We start from the raw sequence: 23933 nt of genomic DNA, 5'->3' as shown, positions 1-23933 counted from the left end.
CTTCCCAAAGCAAACCGGAATTTATTCTCCGAGCCTCCATTATACTGCTCACATTTTTCTCTACTCATTACTATCATCAGGGACGATGTGCAGGAATTTGAAGAGCCACGTTCAACATTTTAAGAACAGCTTCTTCCCCTCCGCCAACAGATTCCTGAATGGTTCGTGAACACTACCTTGTTATTTGTCTTGTACCTTTTGTTTTGTAACTTAGTCTTTATGTAACACACTAAACAAATTCCGTGACATACAGTACTGTGCAGACATAAAAGCATTTTGTAAAGTGAAGATGCTTACAAAAGAAATGAAATGGGAAGTTCCTAAATGCCAAAAAAATGTTCTGTAAAGCAGTAAACAGTAAAAAGCTAAATCAAATCAATATTTGGCATGACTATCCCTTGCCTTTAAAACTGCATCTAATCTCTTGGGTACACTGTGGTGCAGTTTTATAAGAAAATTGGCTGGCAGGTTGTTCCAAGCATCTAGGAGAACATGCCACAGTTCTTCCGCAGATTTGGCTGTTTTGTTAGCTTCTGCCTCTCCGGGTAATCTCAGACAGCCTTGATAACATTGAGATCAGGGCTCTGAGGAGGCCATACCATCCCAAACCATATAAAAAAATCTAAGGTGTCTAAGACTTTTGCACAGTACAGTACATCAGTGATAATAAACAGATTCTGATTAACATTCATGCATTTTCCCCCTTAACCACGTCGCCCTTCTTGTAATCTTCCTATCAGAATCTATCTCCCACAGATTCTCCACATTGGGGGTCACATTACAGTGAGCAATTAATCTGTCAACCCAACGCTGAAGATGTCACCAATAATGTATCAAGTCGCCATGTTACCTTGGCACTGCGGGAACGGCGCAGCGTGTAACCGGGGTCTCCGAGACCTTCATCCCTTTGTGGCGGCACTCTCTCGAACCTGCCGCTGGGAGACCTCACCGGAGAGTAGATATGGTTGACGACCAGAGGCCCCTGGGACGGCGAGCGTGGCACGGAACGTGAGCGGGGCTGGAAGGACAGCCTCCGCAGGGTGCCAGCAACGCCGTCGACCTCAGGAGAGTAAGGCTGCTGCACCCCATGCCAGACGGGCGAGCCCTGCCCACTGTACGCCTGGCGCCCCTGCCAGTCCCTCATCGGATACGAGGGCTGCTGCTCGTTGATGGACCATCGGGCTGTCATCCTGTTGTATGAGGATACAGAGCAAATGCTGTCCGGACGCCCACCAGGAGCTATGAACTGGGGGTACTCTTCCTGGTAATAGGGTGAGAGTAGATTGTAGTACTCTGGCACTTCTCTTGTTGGAGTCTGGTACACCTGCGAGCTGAAGAGAAGGGAAACAGTCAGGAGGATATCACACTGGCTTGGAGACAAGAGAGACTGCAGGTGCTGGGAACTATAGTGACTGACAATCTGCTGGAAGAACTCAGTGACTTCGGCAGTGTAAAGTCATACAGCATAGAAACAGGTCCTTCAGCCCAACAAGTCTATGCTGACAACGACACCCATCCAAGTTAGTCCCAATTTCAGTGTTTGGTCTCTAAAGCTGGGGTTCCCAACCTGGGGTCAACAGTATTGGTCCATGGCAGATAAAAATCTGCTTTGAAGTCAAAATCAGAGTCGTGTTCATTGTCATATACACAACCACACTGATGCAACGGTGTAATAAAATACCTGTTTGCAGCATTATCACAAGCAGATAGCATCATATAAACATTTCCTATCAATATAGCCACCCAACTGTCTTCGAAAGGTTGATATTGCACTTTCCTCAACCAACTCCTTCTCCTATTTCCTCAACTTCCTATGAAACCGTTTGTAAGCCGAAATGTCCTAAAGCGAAGAAGCAATCACTGTTATTTTATATGAGAAAAATTTTTGAGCGGTCCTTCGAGCCACACTACCCAACAGCCCTCAATTTAACCCATGCCTATTCACAGGACGATTTACAATGACCAATACACCTACTAACAGGTATTATGCTAACCTGTACATCTTTGGACCGTGGGAGGGAACCGGAGCACCCAGGGAAACCCCCGCCGTCACGAGAAGAACGGACAAACTCTTTACAGACAGTGGTGGGAATAGAACCCCGGTTGCTGTTACTGTAAAGTGTTCAGCTGACCACTACGTGACCGTGCCCCCCTAAATGAAGCTCTCTGCCTGCGACACCACTGCAAGGAAGTTTTTCATTATACCAGTCCATACATCTACTTGTGTATTTGACTAAAAAACATGACTTTGATCAGACAAAGCTACTGAAACAAGTTTAGGCTCTTACAAAACTTCTTTAAATTTCTAGCACCTGAAACATTCTTATATACAATTGTAACAAAGTCACCACATGGTGTTTGTTGAATCATACTCCCTGCATGAAATAATTAAAATAAATTCATTTTTTATTTGATTATGGCCAGAGACATCACTCACAATTTTACCCCCCAATTGCCCCTATACTAAAGTTCAAAGTTCAAAGTAAATTTATTATCTAAGTATTTATATGTCACCAGGGTACTACCCTCCTCCAAGAGGACCACAACTATCATGAATTTGGAGGCTTGTGTGCCTTGATGACCCCGAAAGCTATGTTGGCTGGAGTCAAGGCTTATACTTTGGCTCTTTGTAGGATCACGCTTGCCGAACAGGTCAAAGGGTAGAGGCCAGACTAAGAGTGGTCCTCCAGGTTCGATGATTCAGCTCAGGGCTAACCACCCTGACTGGTAAAACAGCAACGGAGAACCCTTCTACATCTGAGTGTGACGGTATTCCTGAGTCTCCACCTGGGACTTGCTTGACTGACAGTAGTGAAAACCGAGAGGAAGGTGCTGACACGATGAAGGAAGCCCTGACCACCACCAGAGATGGAAGACTTTCACTGCTGCCCTAAACACCACTGGCATAACAGGCAATAAGTAAGCTGATATACCACCCTGGCATTCACATTAGAACAATGAAGTACAACAGAATCAATGAAAAACAACACATGAACAAAGACTGACATACAACCAATGTACAAAAGAAGACAAACTGTGAAAATACAGAAAAATATAATAAGAATAAATAAATAATACCGAGAACTTAAGACTCAATCATAGTAATGGATCTGTAGTCGTGTATCAGACAGGGCAAGGACATCAGGTTCCTTCCATGAAGGTCATTAGTGAACCAGATGGCCTTATGATAATCCAGCAGGTTACTGAGACCAGCTTACTTCTTTTTGAAAGGCACAGTTACTTTAATAAGCTGAATCTAAATTCTCCAGCTGTCACAGTGGGATCCGAACTCAAATCTCAGGACCAATGGTGCAAATGAATGACTGCTAGCCTAGCAAAGGAACATGCGACTGTACTTTTCACTGTGTGGCTGGAAGAATTCAAGCAAAGCGTTCTGACGGAGATAGTAATGAAGAGCAGAGAGACTGGCCCAGTGGGTTTGAGCAGCTGCAAGAAACCCATGCTGACTGCTCATCCTATATTGGGTCGTTCCCCAGTTGAAAAGTTGCTGCAGTGTCCGCCTCTGAGCATAGCACCAAGGTCCTGTATGGCAGCAGGATATAATTTATAAGTTACATATAAGCTGTCCCTGAACCTATGGTAGACATTTCAAGTCAAGTTTAGTGTCATTTAACTACATACATGTATACCGTCAAATGAGATTTTGTTTCTCCAGACCAGACAACACACAATAACTACATAAACGAAGATAGATAAACAAAGCAAAGTGCATAAATTAAATATTGCAGGGAACAGACAAGTTATCCGTTGACACTTCCAATGCGTTGAGGCAGCGCAACTGCTTTATAGCAGTAGCTTTAAGATTGGGGTTCAATTCCATGGCTCTCTCACAGGAGTTTGTACACAATCCCCATGACTGCTCCAGTTTCTCCCACGTTCCAAAGATCCCGGGGTTGGGATTACTGGGCTGCGGGAATGCTTTGTTGGTGACGGAAGCATGGCGATGCTTGCAGGCTGCCCACAACAATCCATGCTGATTTGATTTGATGCAAACATATTTCAGTGTATGTTTTGATGAACATGTGACAACTAAAGCCAATTGTTATCCGTTTCCTGCAGTTGAATGAGCTCCTATAGTACTGTTAAAAACAAAACTCCAATACACACACACACTTTTTCTCCCCTACAATAAACAGAACTAGTTTCCTCTCTCCCTCCAGTTTTAGTTATTATTCTTTCTTATTAGCTTTATGTGCTTTAAATGTTATTCATTATAGTATTGAGGGAGGTGTGGTCACAATATTGGTGGATTTTTTGCACTATTTTCCATCTCATGGGCAAAATTGACTGAAGGAACCCAAAATCCCCCAGCTGTCATGGTGGGACTTGGACTAAAATCTCTGGCTCTGGACGAATGGGCCAAAAGAGTGACTGTTGCAATGCTACAACAGCTTTTATTGTGGCTTAGAAATTCAAATGAAGCATTCCCACAGAGACAATAATGAAAATAGAACTCATTTGTTATGGAGGGATGTCCTGTAAATTTATGTTCAAGCAGGCCTGGTGACTTAGCCACTTACAACAATGTAAAAGTTTAAATACTTCCACTTTTACTATGCTCATATCACACCTTAGCCATTACAACCAGGCCAGCCTTCCTCCCCCTCTTTTGGCAGGACACAAACCACCCACTGCAGACAGGACAGCGCTTCAGGGACTGGCCTCTCACCTCCTCAGTTCATCCGTCGTTAATGCAGACCTGCGCATGTTAACCCACTGCTGCAGCTGAGATAGTGAGGACTGGCGCTGTGCCATTTTCTCAGTGTTGGTACGGGGAACGAAGCCCCGTCTGTGCACGACATTTCCCCCTTCCTGCGGCGGGTAGCTCTCCCCAGGGGAGCCCTGCTGCCAGTGGTGCCCATTGACCTGAATGGGCCTCTCGAAGCCTGGGTGAGTTCTCAGCTCCGGAGCAGGGCTGTTGGGGTCGGAAGGAGCGTCCTGTCCTGACAGGCCATTAACCTTGGCCACCGGCTCCTTGCCGGAATCGTTCCTGTCGCTCTTCCTGTTGTTTGTTCTGTCAAACCCATCTGCTTCACTGCCAAACTTTTCCTGGTCGGGTTTGATTAATCGCTTATGATTACTTGTGTGGTTCGATTCTGAGGAAGGCTGTGTCTCAAAATTCAATCCAATCCTGCTGAGCAGAAGGAATAAAAAAAGCAAATTAGTGCATGAACTCAGGAGATTCTGCAAATGCTGGAAATCCAGAGCAACACATAAAATGCTGGAGAAACTCTGCAGGTCAGGTAGCATCTTTACTTTCGGTAAGATGGCAGGGACTTCCAGTAAGATGGCAACGCGTTTGATCACAGCAGCTTCTACAGGGTCAACAGAGGTGTTATTGTGCTTTCTAAAGGTTTTTTTTACAATCGCAAGTCCCTGCTGGACATTAAGAACTTAAAGTGCTGCAATTCTATCCCATCAGCAAATTACTATTTGGCAGCAAAACAAAAGGAGCTGGTGCAGATCGCGCTGCTGTCAGCATCAGAGAGGCATCAGGGGAGTCAGCTCACAAAGGCCGCGTGCAGTCTAACAGCGAGCGATCACCGTAGTCGCTTTTCTAGTGATCACAAGACCCTATTGGGACATTGTTAACGTGGAGTGCTACAAGTTCAATTCACTAATTTACTGCGGGTGGGGGGGGGGGGGGGCAGGCGGCGGGGAAGCTGCATGGCCTCGGTCCTAGTGACGACTGGGCCTCAAGCTGCGGTGTCGCCACTTTACTGCTGCCCAGGATAGAGGTGCGGGAGTCGGTGCACTTCACCAGAGGCAGTTTGTTGCGGCGTCCAAGCTGGAGTTGGTGCTGGCCCCCACCCCCCAAGTGTTCACGCGGCAGGAGACAAGCTAGTTTGTGTTCGACTGCAGACTGCTGCAACTTTTATGGACAAAGGGTAGTAATGCTGTTTTGTTTGGCACTGCTCCTGTATGGTTGAATGACAATTAACCATGAACTTGAACTTGAATGGAAGGGAATAAACTGTCAACATTATGAACCAAGACACTTCATCATGTGCTGATGAGGGTTCTCAGCCAAAAATATCAACTGTTTGTATTCCCTGATGGCCGCTGCCTGACCTGGTGAGTTCCTCCAGCAGTTTATGTGTTGCTCGTGGTTGATTTATCTATTGTGAAACTGTGCCTGAATAAACAGAGAAAAGCAAGGCAGTACATATTTCTCAAAAATGATAGAAGTGAGTGGACCCAGTCAGGGGTTCATTGCTTGTTGTTGTTCCTCTCCGCATTGGGCGGATATCTTGCCCGTTTCTTTACCTCTTGCCTGTTTTTTTTTTACAAGGCCGGGTTGCTAGCTCAACACTCAACCCAGCACGGATGGGAAGTGTGCAAGGAGCTAGCCAGATCCAAACCCAGGACCACTTGCCTCACAGTCCAGTGCGGCTGCCGCTATACCACCGGACAGCTATTTCGTTGTTTGTGGCTCTGAGGTATACATCACCTGGTCAAGGACACAGTCTGTATGCTTGCTGCTTCATTCATTGCGTTGATCCAGTCTTCCATCTCTGCCTTATTCTCCGCACTCAAGTAGTAGGTCCGAATACCTGTGTGCTCAGCCTGATAATTAATGCAACGGTCATTACTGTGAATATTTTTCACCTGCCTGTTTATAGTCAGCTGTAGGAGAGAGAGAGAGAGAGGGGAGAAGTATCATGACATGGTCAGATCATAAGGCTGCTCCAAAAATAAAGTTAAAACAGGAAAGAATCACAGCTAGGAGACAAGGCACCATTTCCATATGCACTCGGGCTGTTCTTCCTTCAGATGGATAATGGCATCAACTCCAAAATCATGTGGTTCACACACTGGCATCCTTACTGGGCACTGCCACCTTAGATCTGGCAAAAGGGAGGAGCTTGGCAAACTTGGGGCCCATTTCCAGTAGCCAAACAACCACGTGGCCTAACTGTGACTCACGATGGTGACCTTACACTTGTAGTCACGGACCCAACCTCTGCCGGCTTTGGGCAACATCTTGTTCCAGTAACCTCTCAAGGAGGTGTCACCTTTGGCTTCCTCCTTCAGATCAGCCGGCTCCTGATGTTATAAGGGAAGAGGACTCCTTCAGCATGTCATTAAGAAACCTACCAGTGATGCCAATCACAAACAAGAGAAGATCTGTATATGTTGAAACTCCAAGCAACACACACAAAATGGTGGAGGAACTCAGCAGGCCAGGCAGCACCCTGACGAAGGGTTTCAGCCTGAAACGTCAACTGTACTCTTTATCATAGATGCTGTCTGGCCTGCTGAGTTTCTCCAGCGTTTTGTGTGAGTGTGTGTGTTACCAGTGATTCCAGTTGTTGTTCTGTTAAGCGCCACCTCTGGAACTACATTTAAGGTAAAGCCATGCACATAATTCTTACAAGTTCAATGATCTCTTACCTCAGTGCCTCAGAGGGGAATAAGATGCTATTTTTACCCAGCACTTCTCCCTCACTATCTGGAAAGGGAGGTTCCTTTTGTATACTCATACATAGTCAAAGTCAGTCTCTTTAATATGAATATTTCTTCTTTCCAATTTCTCCCGCTTCCCGATTGCCGGATGGCAGCAAGCCACGGCAATTTCAGAAATCTATTCTCCAGAACCCAGCTGGAATAACTAATTTTGGTCAGTGGGGGTCTGCCTGACCACAGGAGGCACCATGTCCCCTGAACAGTTCCAACAGGAATCACTGGATAATGAGCAGGAGCAGAATTCCAGGTTGCTCAGTCTAGAGACATTTCTTGCATTCATAATTTTTAATTCTGCACTGTGACCTCTCCATGACATCAGACAATAGCATTGCTATTTCTAAAACATGAAGTCAATTATTAAATGTTGAAAAAATATGCATCTATGAAAATGTGAAATGAATGGATGCAAGAGGTTAAGAAATGCAGAAAGTCTCTCATTTCTTGAAGCATGAAGCCAGCTGGTTTGAAACGTAAATTAAATGCAGCTTTGAAATGTATCAGTTAACTGAAGGGCGGCTTCAGACATCTGTATTCTTCAAGAACACGTCTTGGGTAGTTTGTGAAATCAGGGGACTTATTTTCTAGGCTTTTTCTTCATAAAATCAGGCAAGGTTTGGACAAGGAACCAGAATTTACAGAGATTCCAAGACCTGCGAGTTTGTGACATATTACCCGAAGAACTTTCAGTCAAGTGTCTCCAGGCCACCAGGCCCTGCAGTGCCGCCTCCTCTGAGGCGGAACCTGGGAAAGAGACAGACATCAGGCGTCTGCAGGCCAAATATTTCTGCAGCAGCAAGCTGCTGTGGGTATAAAGGAGCCCGGTCACAATGCTGAACTTGATCATTGGAAGTATCGCATACTCAAGACCACCACTGTACAACAACTGAAACTTAAATTTATATAGCACCCTTAACATCACTAAACACATGGAAATAACAAACCAGATCAGACACCTGGTTGCATAAGTGAGATACACAAGTCACAAAGAACTTGGTCAGTCAAAGGAACGGATGTAGAGAGATTTAAGGAAGATATTCCAAAAGTTTTGATGCTGATGGCTGAAGGGATTGGCTGCTGATTATGCAGCAGACAAACCTGATGAGCACTGAGAGGCTAGAGTTGGAGTTGAACAGATTACTCTGAGTGGAGACTAGCCCAGTCTATCCCTGGGCTCACTGTCCATCCTCACCATCTGCCTTTCACCCAGAGACTCCTCCCTCTGCATCCACCCATCAGCCACAGACTCCCCCCTCTCCAAATGCCCATCTCTAACAACCTCCTTCCTCTCCAGCAGCCCATCACCCACAGACTCCTCCCTCTCCATCTGCCCATCAGCCAGAGACTCCCACCTCTGCACCCGCCTATCACCTGCAGACTCCTCCCTCTCCATATGCCCATCACTAACAAATTCCTCCCTCTCTATCTGCCCATCACCCAGACTCTTTCTTCTCCATCATTTCATCACCCACATACTACTCCCTTTCCATCTGCCAATCATCCATAGGCTTCTCCTATTGTTTCCCCTCGGCCCTCCCCACCTCCCTCTCTTTATTCCCTGCTCCACCTACCTTTGCCATCTGACTCTATCATCTTTGGGCATTCGTCACTTCCACCTGTCACTTACCAGCTTCTTGTCCCACTCTCCCCAACCCCATCTGCCAGTCACCCAACTATGATAGCATAGTGGTTAGCACAACACTATCGCAACTTGGGGTGTTGGAATTCAGAGTTCAATCCCAGCATCCTCTATCAGAAATTTGCACACACTCTCCATGGAATGTATGGTTTTCTCTGGGTGCTCGGGTTTCCTCCCACAGTTCAAAGACCTAGCAGTTAGTAAGTCAATTGGTCATTATAAAGTGATCCATGATTAGGCTAGGGTTAAACCAAGGGTTAAGCACAGCTCGAAGGGCCAAAGGTCCTGTTCCACGCTATACCTCCAAATAAATATATAAATAAATAAAAACAACTCACCTATCACCTGCAAGCCCTTGCTCTACCCCTTCCATCCATCCTTATTTACTGGCCATCTCCCTGCTACCTTTCAGCCCAGATGAAGGGACTCGACTCGAAATGAGAACTGGCTCTTGCCCTTTATACCTAACCCACTGAGTTCTTCCAGCGGTTTGTGTGCAGCTACCCCTGGGCACATGCTCACTATCAACCCTCGTGCGAAATGGCAGCCCTCACTCGCTGACCCACTTTGGTGGCAGGTTAAGCGGCACCTTGCCCTCCCTTGCAATTCAATTGGTGGCCTCATTCCTTCTTCTCTCTAATTCCCTTCAGCTCCATTTCATTCTAAGTTATTCTTTCTCCTCCATTTCTAACCGAACTGTCCCTGAATTTAATTCAAAAGTAAAAAAATACCTGTTCACACTGGAAATTGGAAATAAATATACAGGAGACACTGAGGAGTTTATGCTAAAGCAGTTCTGATGCGGTGCCACACACCAGTAAAATTAATTTGGTGCCTCTCCCATGACGCTACTTGATCTGTTCCATATCCTGTGCATTTTCTGCCTTCATTTCCAAATTTGCCCCTCCCACTATTAGATGCCACCCCTTCAATTGTCAAAGCCTACAGGTTCTGGAATTTTCTATGTCCAAGTTATCTGCTTGAATTGCTTTATGGGGCTCAAGTCAAATGGTCTTTAGTAACATTCCATGAAGACTGCTGGGACTTCTTTTTTTATTAAGGGTGTGATATAAATCTGTTCCAGTTGAGGTCTAAACAGAACAGGCTGGAGATGGATCACCAGTTATCCAGGACTGCAACAAAAGCCAATAGAAATATAACATCAGTGATTCTTATGAAGATCATTTTATTCAAGTATCAGTCCTATGGTCTAGAGCAGGGATCCCCAACCTGGGGACCATGGACCTCTTACTTAACGGTATTGGTCCAAGGCATAAAAAAGGTTGGGAACCCCTGGTCTAGAGCAAGGATCCCCAACCTGGAAGCAATGGACCCCTTGGTTAATGGTAAGGGTCCACGGTATAAAAAAAGTTGGGAACCCCTGGTCTGGAGGCTCTAAAATAGTGTTGAGACAAGTGGTGGCTGGCAATTGGATTCAGAAACATTCCAATGAACTTGGGTGCCTAATAGTTAATTCAGAAGATTGTGAAGGACACAGGGTTCACTTTGGCCTGAATTTTACTGAAAACGTATTAGCAGGACATTAGACATCTACTGCAGGGGTTAAAACCTGAGGTCCATGGAGAACTTGCTTAATGATATTGGCCCATGGCATAAAAAAGATTGAGTACCCCTGATCTACAGTTTTAGACTCTACAACATTAACATTGTTTTTCTCTCTCCTCAGATGCTGCTCGATTTGCTGAGTATCACCAGCATTGTCTGTTTCGCTTCCGGAATGCTGTGCAAGACTACCTTCTGCTGGCTTTGGAGGACAGTGTCTGTGTTTTCTCATGACTTGAGAGTTATGTCAATTTGTTTTCACCCCAGTTTATTGAAAGAACAGTAAACTGTACCTAGCTGAACTCTTGTAGAAATTCAAGACAGCATCAATGCAGACACTTCTGGTGCAGGGGGTCCTCATCCGGAACGGGAAAAGATAAAACATTAGGTCAACCACCAGAGCTTAGCGTCAAGAATTACCACACTGACAGGCTAGACAAGACTGGAGCAATGTTTCTTTGTTATCCCCAAGCTTTTTAGTACTCAGGGCATAATTTAGTTAATAGATAATACGTTTTGAAAAAATGACAAGCTATTTTTATTATAAAGGTTATTTTCTCCCTTTTACCACCACATTCCCCATCACCAGCTGATACCAGGCTGAGAGCTTTCATCTCTGAAGACTGGTTGCTAGGAAACCAGGGTTATTGGCTCTGATTGGGCATTTTCCTGGAGGCTTCATCACATGACATCTCATCTCCAACCACTTCAAACTGCGATTTATCCTCATTCATTCTACGACCAAACTGAGGATGTGGGTTAATGGATTAGAATTTGGCTGTGGCCTGCTGCATTGTGCTGCAGATTAATTTTAAAGTCCTTGAGTGCTGACAAGCCTGTCAGGTTTTGTTTGGAATTCTGCATTACAGGTGATTCATGTAAAGCCAAGATGAGTGAGTGTTTGCTGGGGTGGAGAGGTGATTTTAAATAAAATGAATGCAAACCATGTAAAATATCCTAAAGACAGCCAGAAGCATGAGTGATTGGTTCAAAGTCTGTGGGTATTTATTTCAGAAGTAAAATGCACTTGGCACACAGTTGGTGCCGTGAGTTATTGGGGACTGATAATACAATGCCACTGTTATGAATTACCCATTCACTCTTAATCCCATGAAATGATCGTCTGCCCAAGTGAATTCTTCTGTACGGTTCTGAATACTTGATGTCACACATCAAACATACTGTACCAGAAACGTGTCTTCCTCTCATAACCAATGGCTTGGAGAAGATCCAAATAAAAAATGGAGGGTGGGGCACTGGTGGTGAGGGGATGGAACTGGTGAGGCTGGGGAGATGGAACTGGTGAGAAGGAAGATTGGGCACGAACTTTGCTAAGCCTTTGAAGCAAACAGTCATCTCTCACTCAGAGACCAGACACACCTTCCAGAGCACAAACAGAGCCACTGAAGAGCTTTTCTACAGTCACACCTATGACAGGGGCCTGGTTCATTTGGGTGCTAAGAAATCTTTTGATGCTGTCTTTAGAAACAGATGGCTGGGGGTCGATTAATTGCAGACAGTGCACTAGGTTCATGTCAAATCCATGCTTGGACTAATTCTATTCCAACTACTGGGAGATACCAAATCCCTGAATGATTGTTGAGGTGTCACAAGAGAAGCATCCAGGAGCCTTAAGTTGGCCAAAAGCACGCAGATGTGAACCCAATTGCTCCAATCTTGCTACTTCTGTCTGACTCAAATATAAAACTATGAATTATCAGGTTAGGAGAATCACTACTTCCCACCTATCATCTTCTCTCACCTCTGAGAGCCCACCTAGTCACTGGTTTTAAGGGGGCTACGGAGAATAAGCACGTTGTTCGAGAGACTGAGTTGGCACTTACGTGAAAACTGGATATACATGGACAGTAGAGGTCTGGAAGCTTAATCGTCTAGGTGCAGGTCAATGGGACTAGACAGAATAATGGTTCAGAACAGACTAGATGGGCCAAAGGAACTGTTTCAGTGACTCTTTGTTTGCTCACGGTTAACCCTTGGGTTATATCACAACTCATTTTAATTCTTCAGGTTATCATTCTGATTCCCCCAAAACAGTAATTTCTTCATGATTGAAGATTACGCTTTACCTCTCAAAAACAAAGTGAGACGGTGAGCTTTCGCAAGTAGGAGCTCAGATGGAAGTTCAGTGTCTGGACCTATGAAAGGAAGGGTCTTCACCCTTGACCTCTCCCAGATATGGATGGGTTTGTATTTCTACTGTGCAGATCCTGGACAATTAACATTTTAGGTTTGAATCCCTTCACCTCACTTGTGTGACCAATTCCATCTTCACCACAGTTCAGGAGACCATTTTGCAGATCTCCTTCATGCAACGAGATTGTGGCCACATTCTTGCAAAACAACTTTGCCACACAGTACACAGACAGAGTCTCCTCACAAACGGGGAAAACAGAACACCTCTGACACAAACACCACACAAACGCAGAGCTACAGACAGACACACACACACACACACACACACACACACACACACACACACACACACACACACACACACACACACACACACACACACACACACACACACACACACACACACACACGATAGACAGAGAGCATATCATTGTCACCCAGGATTACAGTGTGTTAGTGTCTATCTCTATAGTCCATGTTATGGTTCAACTACTTGTACAGACAGTAGGTAGGCAAGTGTAGATGAAAATGCTTAACTTTAAACCACAGCATATTGGGCTTTGATATATCAAAGGATTAAGCTAAATTGAAAAATTAGTTTGAAGAAAAACTGGGGAAATGATAAGATGTCTGCCCTTCCGTGACAGCCTCTGTGTATTTGCATCATGGATGTACGAGGGTAATTCAGCCTCGTGAATATATTCCTACATTCAACTGGATAGCGACCAATTGAACCTCGGCATTATAGGATTGATGTAGAAGCTTTACCTACCTAGATGCTGTCTGGATGGCTTACGAGGATAGGCTAAGCAAGCTAGGACTTTTCACTTCAGAAAGTAGGAATGATGAGAGGTGATTCAAAAGAGGTTCCCTGGGATGGAAATGGCTAATATGTGGGCTAGAACTTCAAGGTATCCGGAGGAAAATATAGTGAGGGACGTCAGAGGCAGGGTTGTTTTTTTTTCCACAGACAATGGTGGGTGCGTGGAACATGCTATCTGGAGTAGTGGCAGAGGCAGGTACATTAGGGACTCTTAGATAGGCACAGGAATGAAAGAAGAGATGGAGCACTATGTGGGAGGGAAGGATTAGATTGATCTTGGATCAGGTGATAGGGTCGGCACATCATCATGAGCCAAGGGCCTTTACGAGGCGGTACTGTTCTATAACCCAACCCCCAAGATATTTTTAGGGAGAGGAAAGACACTTTTGAATAGGTTTCAAAATTACACGCTTGACAGAAGTGTACAGACTCACAAATCTTTAAAAAAAAATACATGGAAACCCTTTTCTTCTCCACATCACAGAGAATATGGTGGCTCTGTGGAAATGCCTTACTCTTCCTCCCTACTCTTGCAGAGGCTGACCCATGTCTGTCTGTCCCTCAAGGGTGGAAGGATTGAGATGTGAGGTAAGAAATCTGAGGAATGCATCACTCAAATGTTCATGTGCTGGGGCAATAATTTCCACAAGCTCATGTGTAATCCACAAAATGTTTTATCAACACTAAGTCACTTAAAGAATAATGCATTTGCACTGTAATTTAGAATCTAGTCAAGAGGATCAGAGTGTTTCATATAGAATAATAGATAACAAAGAACAGGTTAAAGCCTGGAATCTAATCCAAGGTCTTAATATGTAGGTTAATGAATGCCCAGGAGCCAATTACAGGCTGCAATCTAAACTAATGGATTCTGATACATTTGAACACACATGGTGTGGATTACAGGATTTTAGGGTTAAGATAAATAAACTGTGAGAGGCATTTATAGTCACAAGATTTGATTGGTGTTTTGACATCAGTTCACATTGCCTATTTTTTGTTTCAAATCTCTACGGCCCACTTTGTTTCACAACATTCCTTGCTCTATATCTACAGTGACTCAAAGTGCAAAGGTCTAGCGTGCATTCCATTTCCCTGATCAGTGGCCACACAGATAGACTAATGATTGTATATTAAGTATTTCTGGAGGTCTAGATCTCTCCCATACATTGGCAAATAAACGGCACGCTAAACCTCCATGTTTTAACAGGGGGGTTCTCAGGGCATATAGAGAGGTTTCTTTTTAAAGAAGATACAGGGACAAATGTTTAAAATAAGCCGAAGACCCATTGTGAGGGGAAATGCTGGGGAGAGTCCAACATTAGCATAATGGTAAGCACAACACTCTACAGTACGGGCAACCCGGGTTCAATTCTCACCACTATCTGTAAGGAATTTGTATGTTCTCACCGTGACTTCATGGGTTTTCTCCAGGTGCTCCAATTTCCTCCAACAGTTGAAAGACGTACCAGTTGGTAGGTTAATTGGTCACTGGGAACTGTCCCATGATTAGTATAGCATTAACTTGGGGGATTCCTGGGCTTGAAGGACTGGACGGGCCTACTCTGCGCTGCTTCCCAATAAATAAATAAACAAACAAATTACCACAATTAATCAGCTGCCAAGCTTTCAGACAAGCCTGAAAAATCAAGAAAAGCAAAGCAATGCAGCAAGCAGGATTGTATTGATCAGGAACTGGCATCTAATAATTCGGCCATGTTGTAAAAAGCAAGGTGATGTGGTTCAATATCACAAAATGGCTGCCATTTCCAGGGGAAAAACTCAAAGGTGTGCTTGTATGATTGGTGCACCTGAAGGTCACTGGTTAATCAGCTGATCTGCTAGAAGTGAATTAGAAAACAAATGCCTAGTTTTCAAAGGGAGGAGGGGGTTGAATTGCCCACCTTCCCCTGTACTTAGTAATTTACAGTACAAAGTTAAGGAAATTGGTTATGTTCAGATGTGGTGCCACTTTGTGATTGATGAAGGAAAAAAAGAGACGAAAACCAACTTAAGACATTGAAACAGATGACAAATAAGACAAGGACAATAAATAGATTGAGAAATAACACTACACTTAACAGTCAAGTAGTGATCTCTGAGATACGTGGTCTTTGCAGAGAAGGATCATATTTCCCACAATCACACTGGAAATGTTCTCAGCTCTGCTTGGCTACATTCCTGGATATTTCATCACATGATCTCTTGGCATGATCAAACCTGTACTTTTGAACCACCACACACTCACCACATTGGTTCCCCCTCAACATGCCTAATCAGGAAGATTTGTAAGGCATGGATTAACTTTGATTATTATTAAGGAAGTCCTTCTGCTACATCACCATCTTCAATAAATAGAAGTGTTCAAGGAGAAAGGAAATTTTAGTCAACTCTCTGATCATCTTAGCACATCCTGAAGATTAATCTTCAGTTCCTGGGGGGGATCAGCAGCGCCAGTGACATTACCTTCTAACACTGAAAGTAACAGCTTACATTTATCGTTCATAGGATGGGAGAGTAGTGGCAACAGCCCGGTCCCTCACCGGCACAGCCCTCCTCAATGTCTACAGGAAGTGCTTTCACAAGAAGACAGCATGTGTCAGTAAGGATCCCACTGTCTAGGCCACATCATCTTCTTCCTGCCACTCCACTAGGTTTCAGAAAAAACTTTTTTCCTGCATCCACTGGGTTCTTGAACTGACCTTCAGAAACCTAATCCTACCTCAGCAACAGAGCACTACAGACCACCCGCTGCACAACCATGGCCTTGTGCTCCGATTGTGTTTCTTTACACCAGGATTTTTACCCCTCCCTCTCTCGCTTCACTATCTAACATAATTTATGTACAATAATCTGTCAATACCTACATGCCCATGATGCTACCTCATGAAATTTTAAAATTCTGCTTGCATCTTGCCACAATTGTTTACACGACAGCAAACTTAACATAATTGCCCATCTCCTGAATTTAGTGCCCAAAGTGCAATTAACAATCAACACTTCACAGTCTGGGTCTGCAGTCTCACTTAGACAGGATTGAACAAGGGAGCCAGACTTGCTTCATTTTTTAAAAAAATGACAATCTGTTTGCATCAGAATGCACAGACACCTCCAAGAGTATTACAGCCAAATGAAATAATTCCTCACTCATTTCATCCACGGCCTCTTCCACTGCCACGATGAGGCCACTCTCAGGTTGGAGCAACACCTCACATTCCATCTGTGTAGCCTCCAACTAGCCAGAATGAACATCAATTTCTCCAACTTCTGGTAACTTCTTCCCCATTCCCCTTTTCGCCCTTTTCAATTCCCATTTTGGCTCCCCTCATCTGCCTATCACCTTCCTCTAGTACCCCTTCTCCTTCCCTTTCTCCACGGTCCACTCTCCAATCACACTCCTTCTTCTTCAGAGCTTAAACTTTTCCACCTATCACATTCCAGCTTTCCATTTCATCTCCCCTCCCACACCTACCCAACATTCCCCCTCACCTGGCCTCACCTATCAAGAGCTAGTTGTGCTCCTTCCCCTCCCACACTTTTTTATTCTGGCTTCTTCTCTCTTCTTTTCCATTCCTGATGAAGGGTCTTGGCCCGAAACATCAACTGTTTATCCCTTCACGTCGATGCTGCCTGACCTGCTAGGTTCATCCAGCATTTTGTGTGCGTTAAATAGTTCCAGAAATCTTACTTAATTAAATGAATTTCATTTTCTTCGCTTCCGTGGCGGTAATTGAGTTCTATGGATCAATAGTCCAGACTTCTGGGGACGTGTACTGTAACATAGTCACTGTGCTGCTGAACCAGGTAAATTGTACATGGGAATTTGATCAATAGAAGGAACTTTTGACAGGGTTCAAGGAGACTCTGCAATACTGATTTTGTAAATACTTGGCTGCAGGACTGAAGATTGTTTATATGGGATTGTGCCAAGTTCACCATGCAGAACATCCCAAGCCCACAGAGCTGCAAAACTATTCCCATCCAGCCACTCAACACTTCGATCACCTACCTACAGTAGAGATATCAATAAACCAGAAAGACTGCAGGGAAAATTTGTAAGGATGTCACTGGGACTTGTGATGTGAGTTAAGGTTGAACAAGCTAGGTCTTTGTTTCCTGGAGCGTAGGAGCATGAGGGGAAATTTGATAGAAGTATACACAATTATGAGGGGTATAGGCAGGGTAAAAGCAAACAGGCTTTTTCCACCAAGGTTGGGTGAAATCAGAACTACGGGTCATAGTTTCTACGTAAAAAGTGAAATATTTCAGGAGGGATTTGAGGGGATCTTGTTCACTCAGGTGGTGGTCCAAGTGTCAAATGAGCGGCCAGTGGAAGTGGCGGATAAAGGTTTGATTGTAACATCTAAGACAACTCTGGATAGATACATGAATGGGAAGAGTTTAGAGGGATATTATCCCAGTGTAGGTGGATGGGAGAAGACAGAAGAACAGATTGGCAGTGTATGGATGGGCTGAAGGGCCTGTTACTGGGCGTCAGTGCTCTCGGACTCCATGGCACTCCTCAAACTCAGTAACTAAAGTCAATAACACTCACTCTCGCACAGTTGGCCAAAGCAATGCCTCGATGCCTTAAGTAAAGAGCTACTTATGTGCAAATCAAATCTGAAACCAGCTCTGGAGGCCTCACATCCTGATGTGAATGTGGTTACAGCTAATGGGCCCATTTCTCAACAGGAATGGTGACTACCATAAATGGTCATCTTAATTGTGACTAATTAGAATCCTACAAATAGCTTTAGTGGAGGACACTATCCCCTGCAGGGGACTAACAAAGTGACATGTTGTTAAGTGAAGTATCTTGGAAGCAAAGGCACTTCACATTGAAGCAGGCAATGTGTACAAAACTAGTTCCAACAAACACTAAACTGAACAGCTGGATGTATTATGTCGACTTTGTAAGCATATAACAAGCCACCTGGATGAAATGCTTGAGTATGTAGGTAGTCACCGTGCTACTGAATTACGTATATTCTAAGTAGGTAATTGATCAACTGATGAATTTTATGGCAGGGTTCAAGGGGACTTTGTAAACACCTGGCTACAGAATGGAAAGTTGTCTCTTCTGGAGGTCATGTATTACAGAAGGTTTGTTCCATCTGCACATAAATAACATCTGTCTGCTTCTCCCTAGTTCACTCACCCATCTTCCGCTTAACATAGCCTCAGAATGACAGGATATCTATAAGGCCATAAGACATAGAAGCAGAATTAGGTCAATTGGCCCATCGAGTCAGTTCCGCCATTCAATCATGGCTGAGTTACTTTCCTTCTCAACCATATTCTCCTGTCTTCTTACCTTAACCTTTGACGTCCTTAATAATCAAGAAACTATCAACCTCTGCTTTAAATATATCCGATAACTTGGCCACCACAGACACCTGTGGCAATAAATTCCACAGATTCATCACCCTTTAGAACAAAGGTGAGGAGGAATTTCTTTAGCCAGAAGGTGGCGAATCTTTGGAATTTATTGCCATAAATGGGTGTGGAGGGCAAGTAAATAGGTATATCTAAAGCCGAGGTCGATAGGCTCATGATCAGTAAGGGCATCAAAGGTTATGGGGAGAAAGCAGGAGAATAGGGGTGGCAGGGGAAGAAATTGGTCATGGTCAAGTGGCAGAGCAGATTCAATGAGCTGAATGTCCTAATTCTGCTCCTATGTCTTATTGTCTTAACCTGGAAACTCTCAGCCCGAGGGAGTTATCTAAACCCCAACTATCAACTAAATCTCATGAGATCCTGGACTCCTGTTTAGCAGTTTAATGAGCCCAGTGATGTCCCAAAACATGGATTATTCCCTCCTTAATCTAAGGATATTCACATATGAACAGGAAGATAACTTTTTTTTCTGTCTCCATCTGTCATCGACCAGCCTCTTGTCTTCCAAATCCACTTCTCCCTTTCCCTGCTCCACTCCTCAATGCACATCGGGCCACTCTCTCACCTATCCTCCTCTCCCCTTTATGCTAGCTGTCTCCCTTCTCCATCCTGATGCAGGGTCTGAACCCAAAGATCTAGACTTTCCTCCCCCACAGATGCTGTTTGATCGGCTGAGATCTCCCAGCAGATTGCTTGTTGCTTCAGATCCCAGCAGCCGCAGTCTCCTGTGTTTTCACACCAGTGGTTTGTTGTTTAGTACTCAAACAGGAAAGGGACTGTGTCTGCAGTAACAGGAGTCTAGATAGGCACAGATCCATAAGTGTATTTATTGCCGTGTATTCACAGCACAGATTTGCCAACTCCCTGAGAGCTTCTGGGGATTGAAGATTAATATGCAGTTCAGTGCCAAGACCAAAACTCAGGATAACAATCAAATAATTGTGCTTTTTTTTCAAGCCACTTTTCTTTGAACTCTTCATTTATTAGCCAAAAGGTAAAGGAATTGTATAAATTGTCCTGTCTATCAGAAAGGAGTCGGCTCACTTGCCAGCTGACATGGGAGGAAGGAGTGTGTGGATAAGACTATGGCCAACAGAGCTCCTGTAATGACACCTCTAGCCTTGAGCTTCATACAAGGCAGCCGATGCTCACGTGTGGATAGCCAGGAAGTAACAGACAATCCTTGATTCACGAGGCCACCAGGGAAAATGCTACTGAATCTCTACTGGCACTACCACACAAAAGATCAGCACACACTAACAGTAAAATAAGGACTATTGCCAGAAAGTTTAGAGAGTGCATCACGTCACCTTGAAGGCGTGCTTGCGGGTGATGTTATCGGCGGGTTGAACAGGGCTTATTCGGAAGCTAAACAAAGGAATGCTCGCCAGGACTGCTTCCTCTTTCTCATCTGGATGCGAAGGAAAGGAACACGGTTACTGATGAGGATATCTTCAAAAGGCGATCCCTCAAAATAGCAGCATCCATCATTAAAGACCCCTACAACCCAGAACATGCCCTCTTCTCGGTACTACCATCAGAGAGGAGCTACCAGAGCCCGAAGACATAAACTTAATACCTTAGGAACATCTTCTTCCCCTCCACCATCACATTTCTGAATGGACATTGAACCCATGAACACTACCTCACTATTTTTGCTCCCTTTTTGCACTTACTTAATTTTTTTAAATATATCTTTATTGTAATTTATAGTACATTTTATGCATTATATTGTACTGCACTGCTGCCACAAAACAACAAATCTCACAACATAAAAGTCAGTGACAGTAAATCTGATTCTAAGAAAACAGCAATTTTGACGTGCAACTCCTGGCACCCACCACACTTGACCTGATTACTGGTCAATCCATAAGTACACAACCCCCGTTTTTTTTTCATTATTCCACAACTGTTGTCCACAGCTTCAGATGCAGCGGTCAGGCTCTCTATCTTCCTTCACTAAATGTCCACAGCTCTCACTATTTCCCACTTCCACTTTTCTGGCCGAAGGTTTAGCTCAAGGTCACAAGACTAGAGTCCAACAACTCAGCTACTATCCTTCAGCACTTTCAGTCACTTTACAACCCTATAAACTCCATGTGAAAACAAGCTCTCACTGTACAATACTAGATGGGAGGAGAACAGCTAAAGTAATCCTTCCCTCCCTGTGCCTGACTGTTCAGGCACCCATCAGTTAACTCCATGGCTCTATCTAAAGGCAGGAGAAAACAAAGTTTAAATTAAAGCACCCAGAATCATCTCGGGTATTATAACTAAAGGTAGACAGCATAGGTGACAATCTAACCCCTTCTGCACACTTTTCCATTCAAACTACTATTAAACCTCTCCATTTAACTTCTTTTAGGTGTTGTGTTGTGTATTTAATATTTGAATAATTATTGTTCATTTAAATAATTAATTATGGGTTATATGTATTTTATCCCACAGAACCTGAAACAAAACAAGAATCTGACAACCCCAGCAAAGCTCCCATTGACCACTCCTTTTCTTTCCAACTCTTACTTCTAGGTGCAAAGGCAGAGTTCACAAAGTGTGCTGGGCTGTAGCCGATCGACAGCACAGTTACAAAAGAGGGGCATTACCTCGGTAGTAGAAGAGGCAGCGATCCGCCAACACGAACCAGCGTTTGTTCCACGACTTTACTCCCGAGCTGGCCTGCCAAACACAATTAGAGTGTCAAATCCTTGTATCTGTTCGAAGTCAGCAATTTGCAATAAATTCTGCCACCAGTCAATGCTTCCCTTGGGCTGTGGACACACCCAAGGGCTGTGAAACACTGGGCCAGATCCCAGGGATGGCCAATGAGCGAGCCTGTAGATAAACAGCTGGCTGAAAGCAGTCCTTATTTCAACATGTTCCAGATTTCTACAATTATGCACTGCATTGGAGAGGAACAAAACAAGTGCAGGCACTTCTGATATTTCACTCCATCGCCAACTCACTGCAACATCAGGATGCACTTCACTCCTGACCCCTCAACCTCACTCCAGCCACTGCTGTACACATAGTGATTTCCTATAAAGGTAAATAAATTCACCAAGTTTAACTTACCTTGTTAGTGAAGAAAAATGGTTTATAATGTAATTAATAAAGTTTTAAATATTTTCCTTCAGTTAATTTATATTCTACTTTTTATATAAATACTTGTCCCTGTAAATTACTCCGTACTTTGCAACACTTTCAAATTGGCTCTGATCACCAAGAACTTGGAGGCAGTCTGTTGACTGCAGAAGCTGTCAGAAGGCCATCAGGGTGCTTGTGGGTGGGGCTTTAATTAGAAGCATGGAATTGTTACAGCACAGGGGGAGGGCATTTGCCAACTGAGTCTTTGTTAGTCTGCAAATCAATATTGCATTCTGTACACCAGCATATCACTCCACATCCCAATATGTAATTCACCAATTTACTATCCTCCACACTCCAATATGTATTACAAAGACTATAAAAGATCAACACTTCCAAAACCAAGCATTGCTGAAAATCTGACTGCAATACAGAAAATGCTGGGAGCACTAAGCTCCAATGAAAAGTCTTCAAATGTAATGTTGTGGAAGCTGGGAATTGGCAGGATGAACTTGTCAGAATGAGAAATACAGAGAGTGGCAAAGCCATTGCCTAAGCTGACTGCTTGGTGCCAGATACTAAGGGAGAGTAATGTCACATCAGGCTACTGACCTTCTTGACATTGGGATAGCACACCCAGACCAGGAGGGAGGTGAGTGGTGACATGACTGAGATCACTAAGGATTCACTTGATCAAGTTCTCACTGGTTTAACACTTACATTACAAAAAAAAAAATCACTCCTGTCATTTGAGCTTCCCCATTGGAATCGGAATACCAACACATATACACACACACACACACCCCTTCTTGAGGAACACCCAGACGGAATACCAACGCGCGCGCGCACACACATTTCCTCTTGTGGAACACCTAGACTCAAACAGGCAATCCTGTTGAACATTCCCACTTGACATTCCCTGAGCCTGCAGATGAATGGTCAGGGCTATGAGCAGTCCTGTGCACCCTCCGGAATCTTCTCAGATGTTGAAAAATAGTGAATTATTCAAATTAAGCAGAGTATTTTAATGAACAAAGCCGACAGGTTACTCTCACCACAGACAGTGATGCCCAGTTCTACACGGAGACTATACACCAGTCCTCATTGGTGGGTCGGAGGTGGAGAGAGTAAGCAGCTTCAAATCCCTGGATTTTAACATCTTGGGTGCCCTGTCCTGGGCTCAGCACGTAAGTGCCATCATGAAGAAGGCACACAGTGCCTCTATTTTCTTAAAAAGCTTAAGATCTGATATGTCACCAAATACTCCAACTTCTACAGATCAACTCTGAAAGATTCCTGACTGGTTGCATCGTGCCTGGTATGACAATTCCAATGCACAGGAACACAAGAAGATGCAGAGAATCGTGGACGCAGCTCTGTCCATCAGCAGTGAAAACCCACCCCCACCCACTCCACCACTGACAGCACCCTTGGGGCGTGTTGCCTCAAGAAGTGGGCATGCATCATCGAGGATGCATACCATCCTGATCATACCTTCCCTCTTTTCCCTGCTACTGTCAGGCAGGAGGTACAGAGCCACACCACCGGGTTTGGCAACAACTACTTTCCTGCAAACATCTGGTTCTTGAACCAACATGCACGTCCTTAACCCTGTCTCGGCAACAGAACATTATAAATCAATTCTGACATTGCCATGGACTTGGTTTTGATTGGAAGTGATTTTCCCCCCAGTGTCTTGCTCTTGTACAGTTTTTTTCCACTGTGTGGTATAAAGTTAGATCAAATGTCTGCTTAATTTACATTCTGAGTGCTCTCTGTACCTGC

General features: G+C 44.2%; 1 protein-coding gene across 20 annotated transcripts in view; it reads right to left on the bottom strand.

The window, feature by feature from the left end:
* Window positions 1-23933, bottom strand: part of plekha6 (pleckstrin homology domain containing, family A member 6) — a 338544-nt gene that overhangs the window by 54094 nt on the left and 260517 nt on the right. For 19 of the 20 annotated variants that reach the window (XM_073030660.1, XM_073030659.1, XM_073030669.1 and 16 more), the window contains 5 exons: window positions 21668-21740; window positions 20375-20475; window positions 6473-6648; window positions 4691-5152; window positions 851-1331 (listed from right to left, as the gene is read on the bottom strand). In XM_073030660.1, coding sequence (XP_072886761.1) covers window positions 851-1331; window positions 4691-5152; window positions 6473-6648; window positions 20375-20475; window positions 21668-21740 — 1293 coding nt within the window. The remainder of the gene's footprint in view (window positions 1-850; window positions 1332-4690; window positions 5153-6472; window positions 6649-20374; window positions 20476-21667; window positions 21741-23933) is intronic. The other variant, XM_073030668.1, reaches the window with a different exon arrangement.

Source organism: Hemitrygon akajei, chromosome 27 (assembly GCF_048418815.1).
Source record: "Hemitrygon akajei chromosome 27, sHemAka1.3, whole genome shotgun sequence".
Lineage (NCBI taxonomy): Eukaryota > Metazoa > Chordata > Chondrichthyes > Myliobatiformes > Dasyatidae > Hemitrygon > Hemitrygon akajei.
Note: the sequence above shows the minus strand (reverse complement) of the source record. Positions and strands in the feature narration are given on the sequence as shown.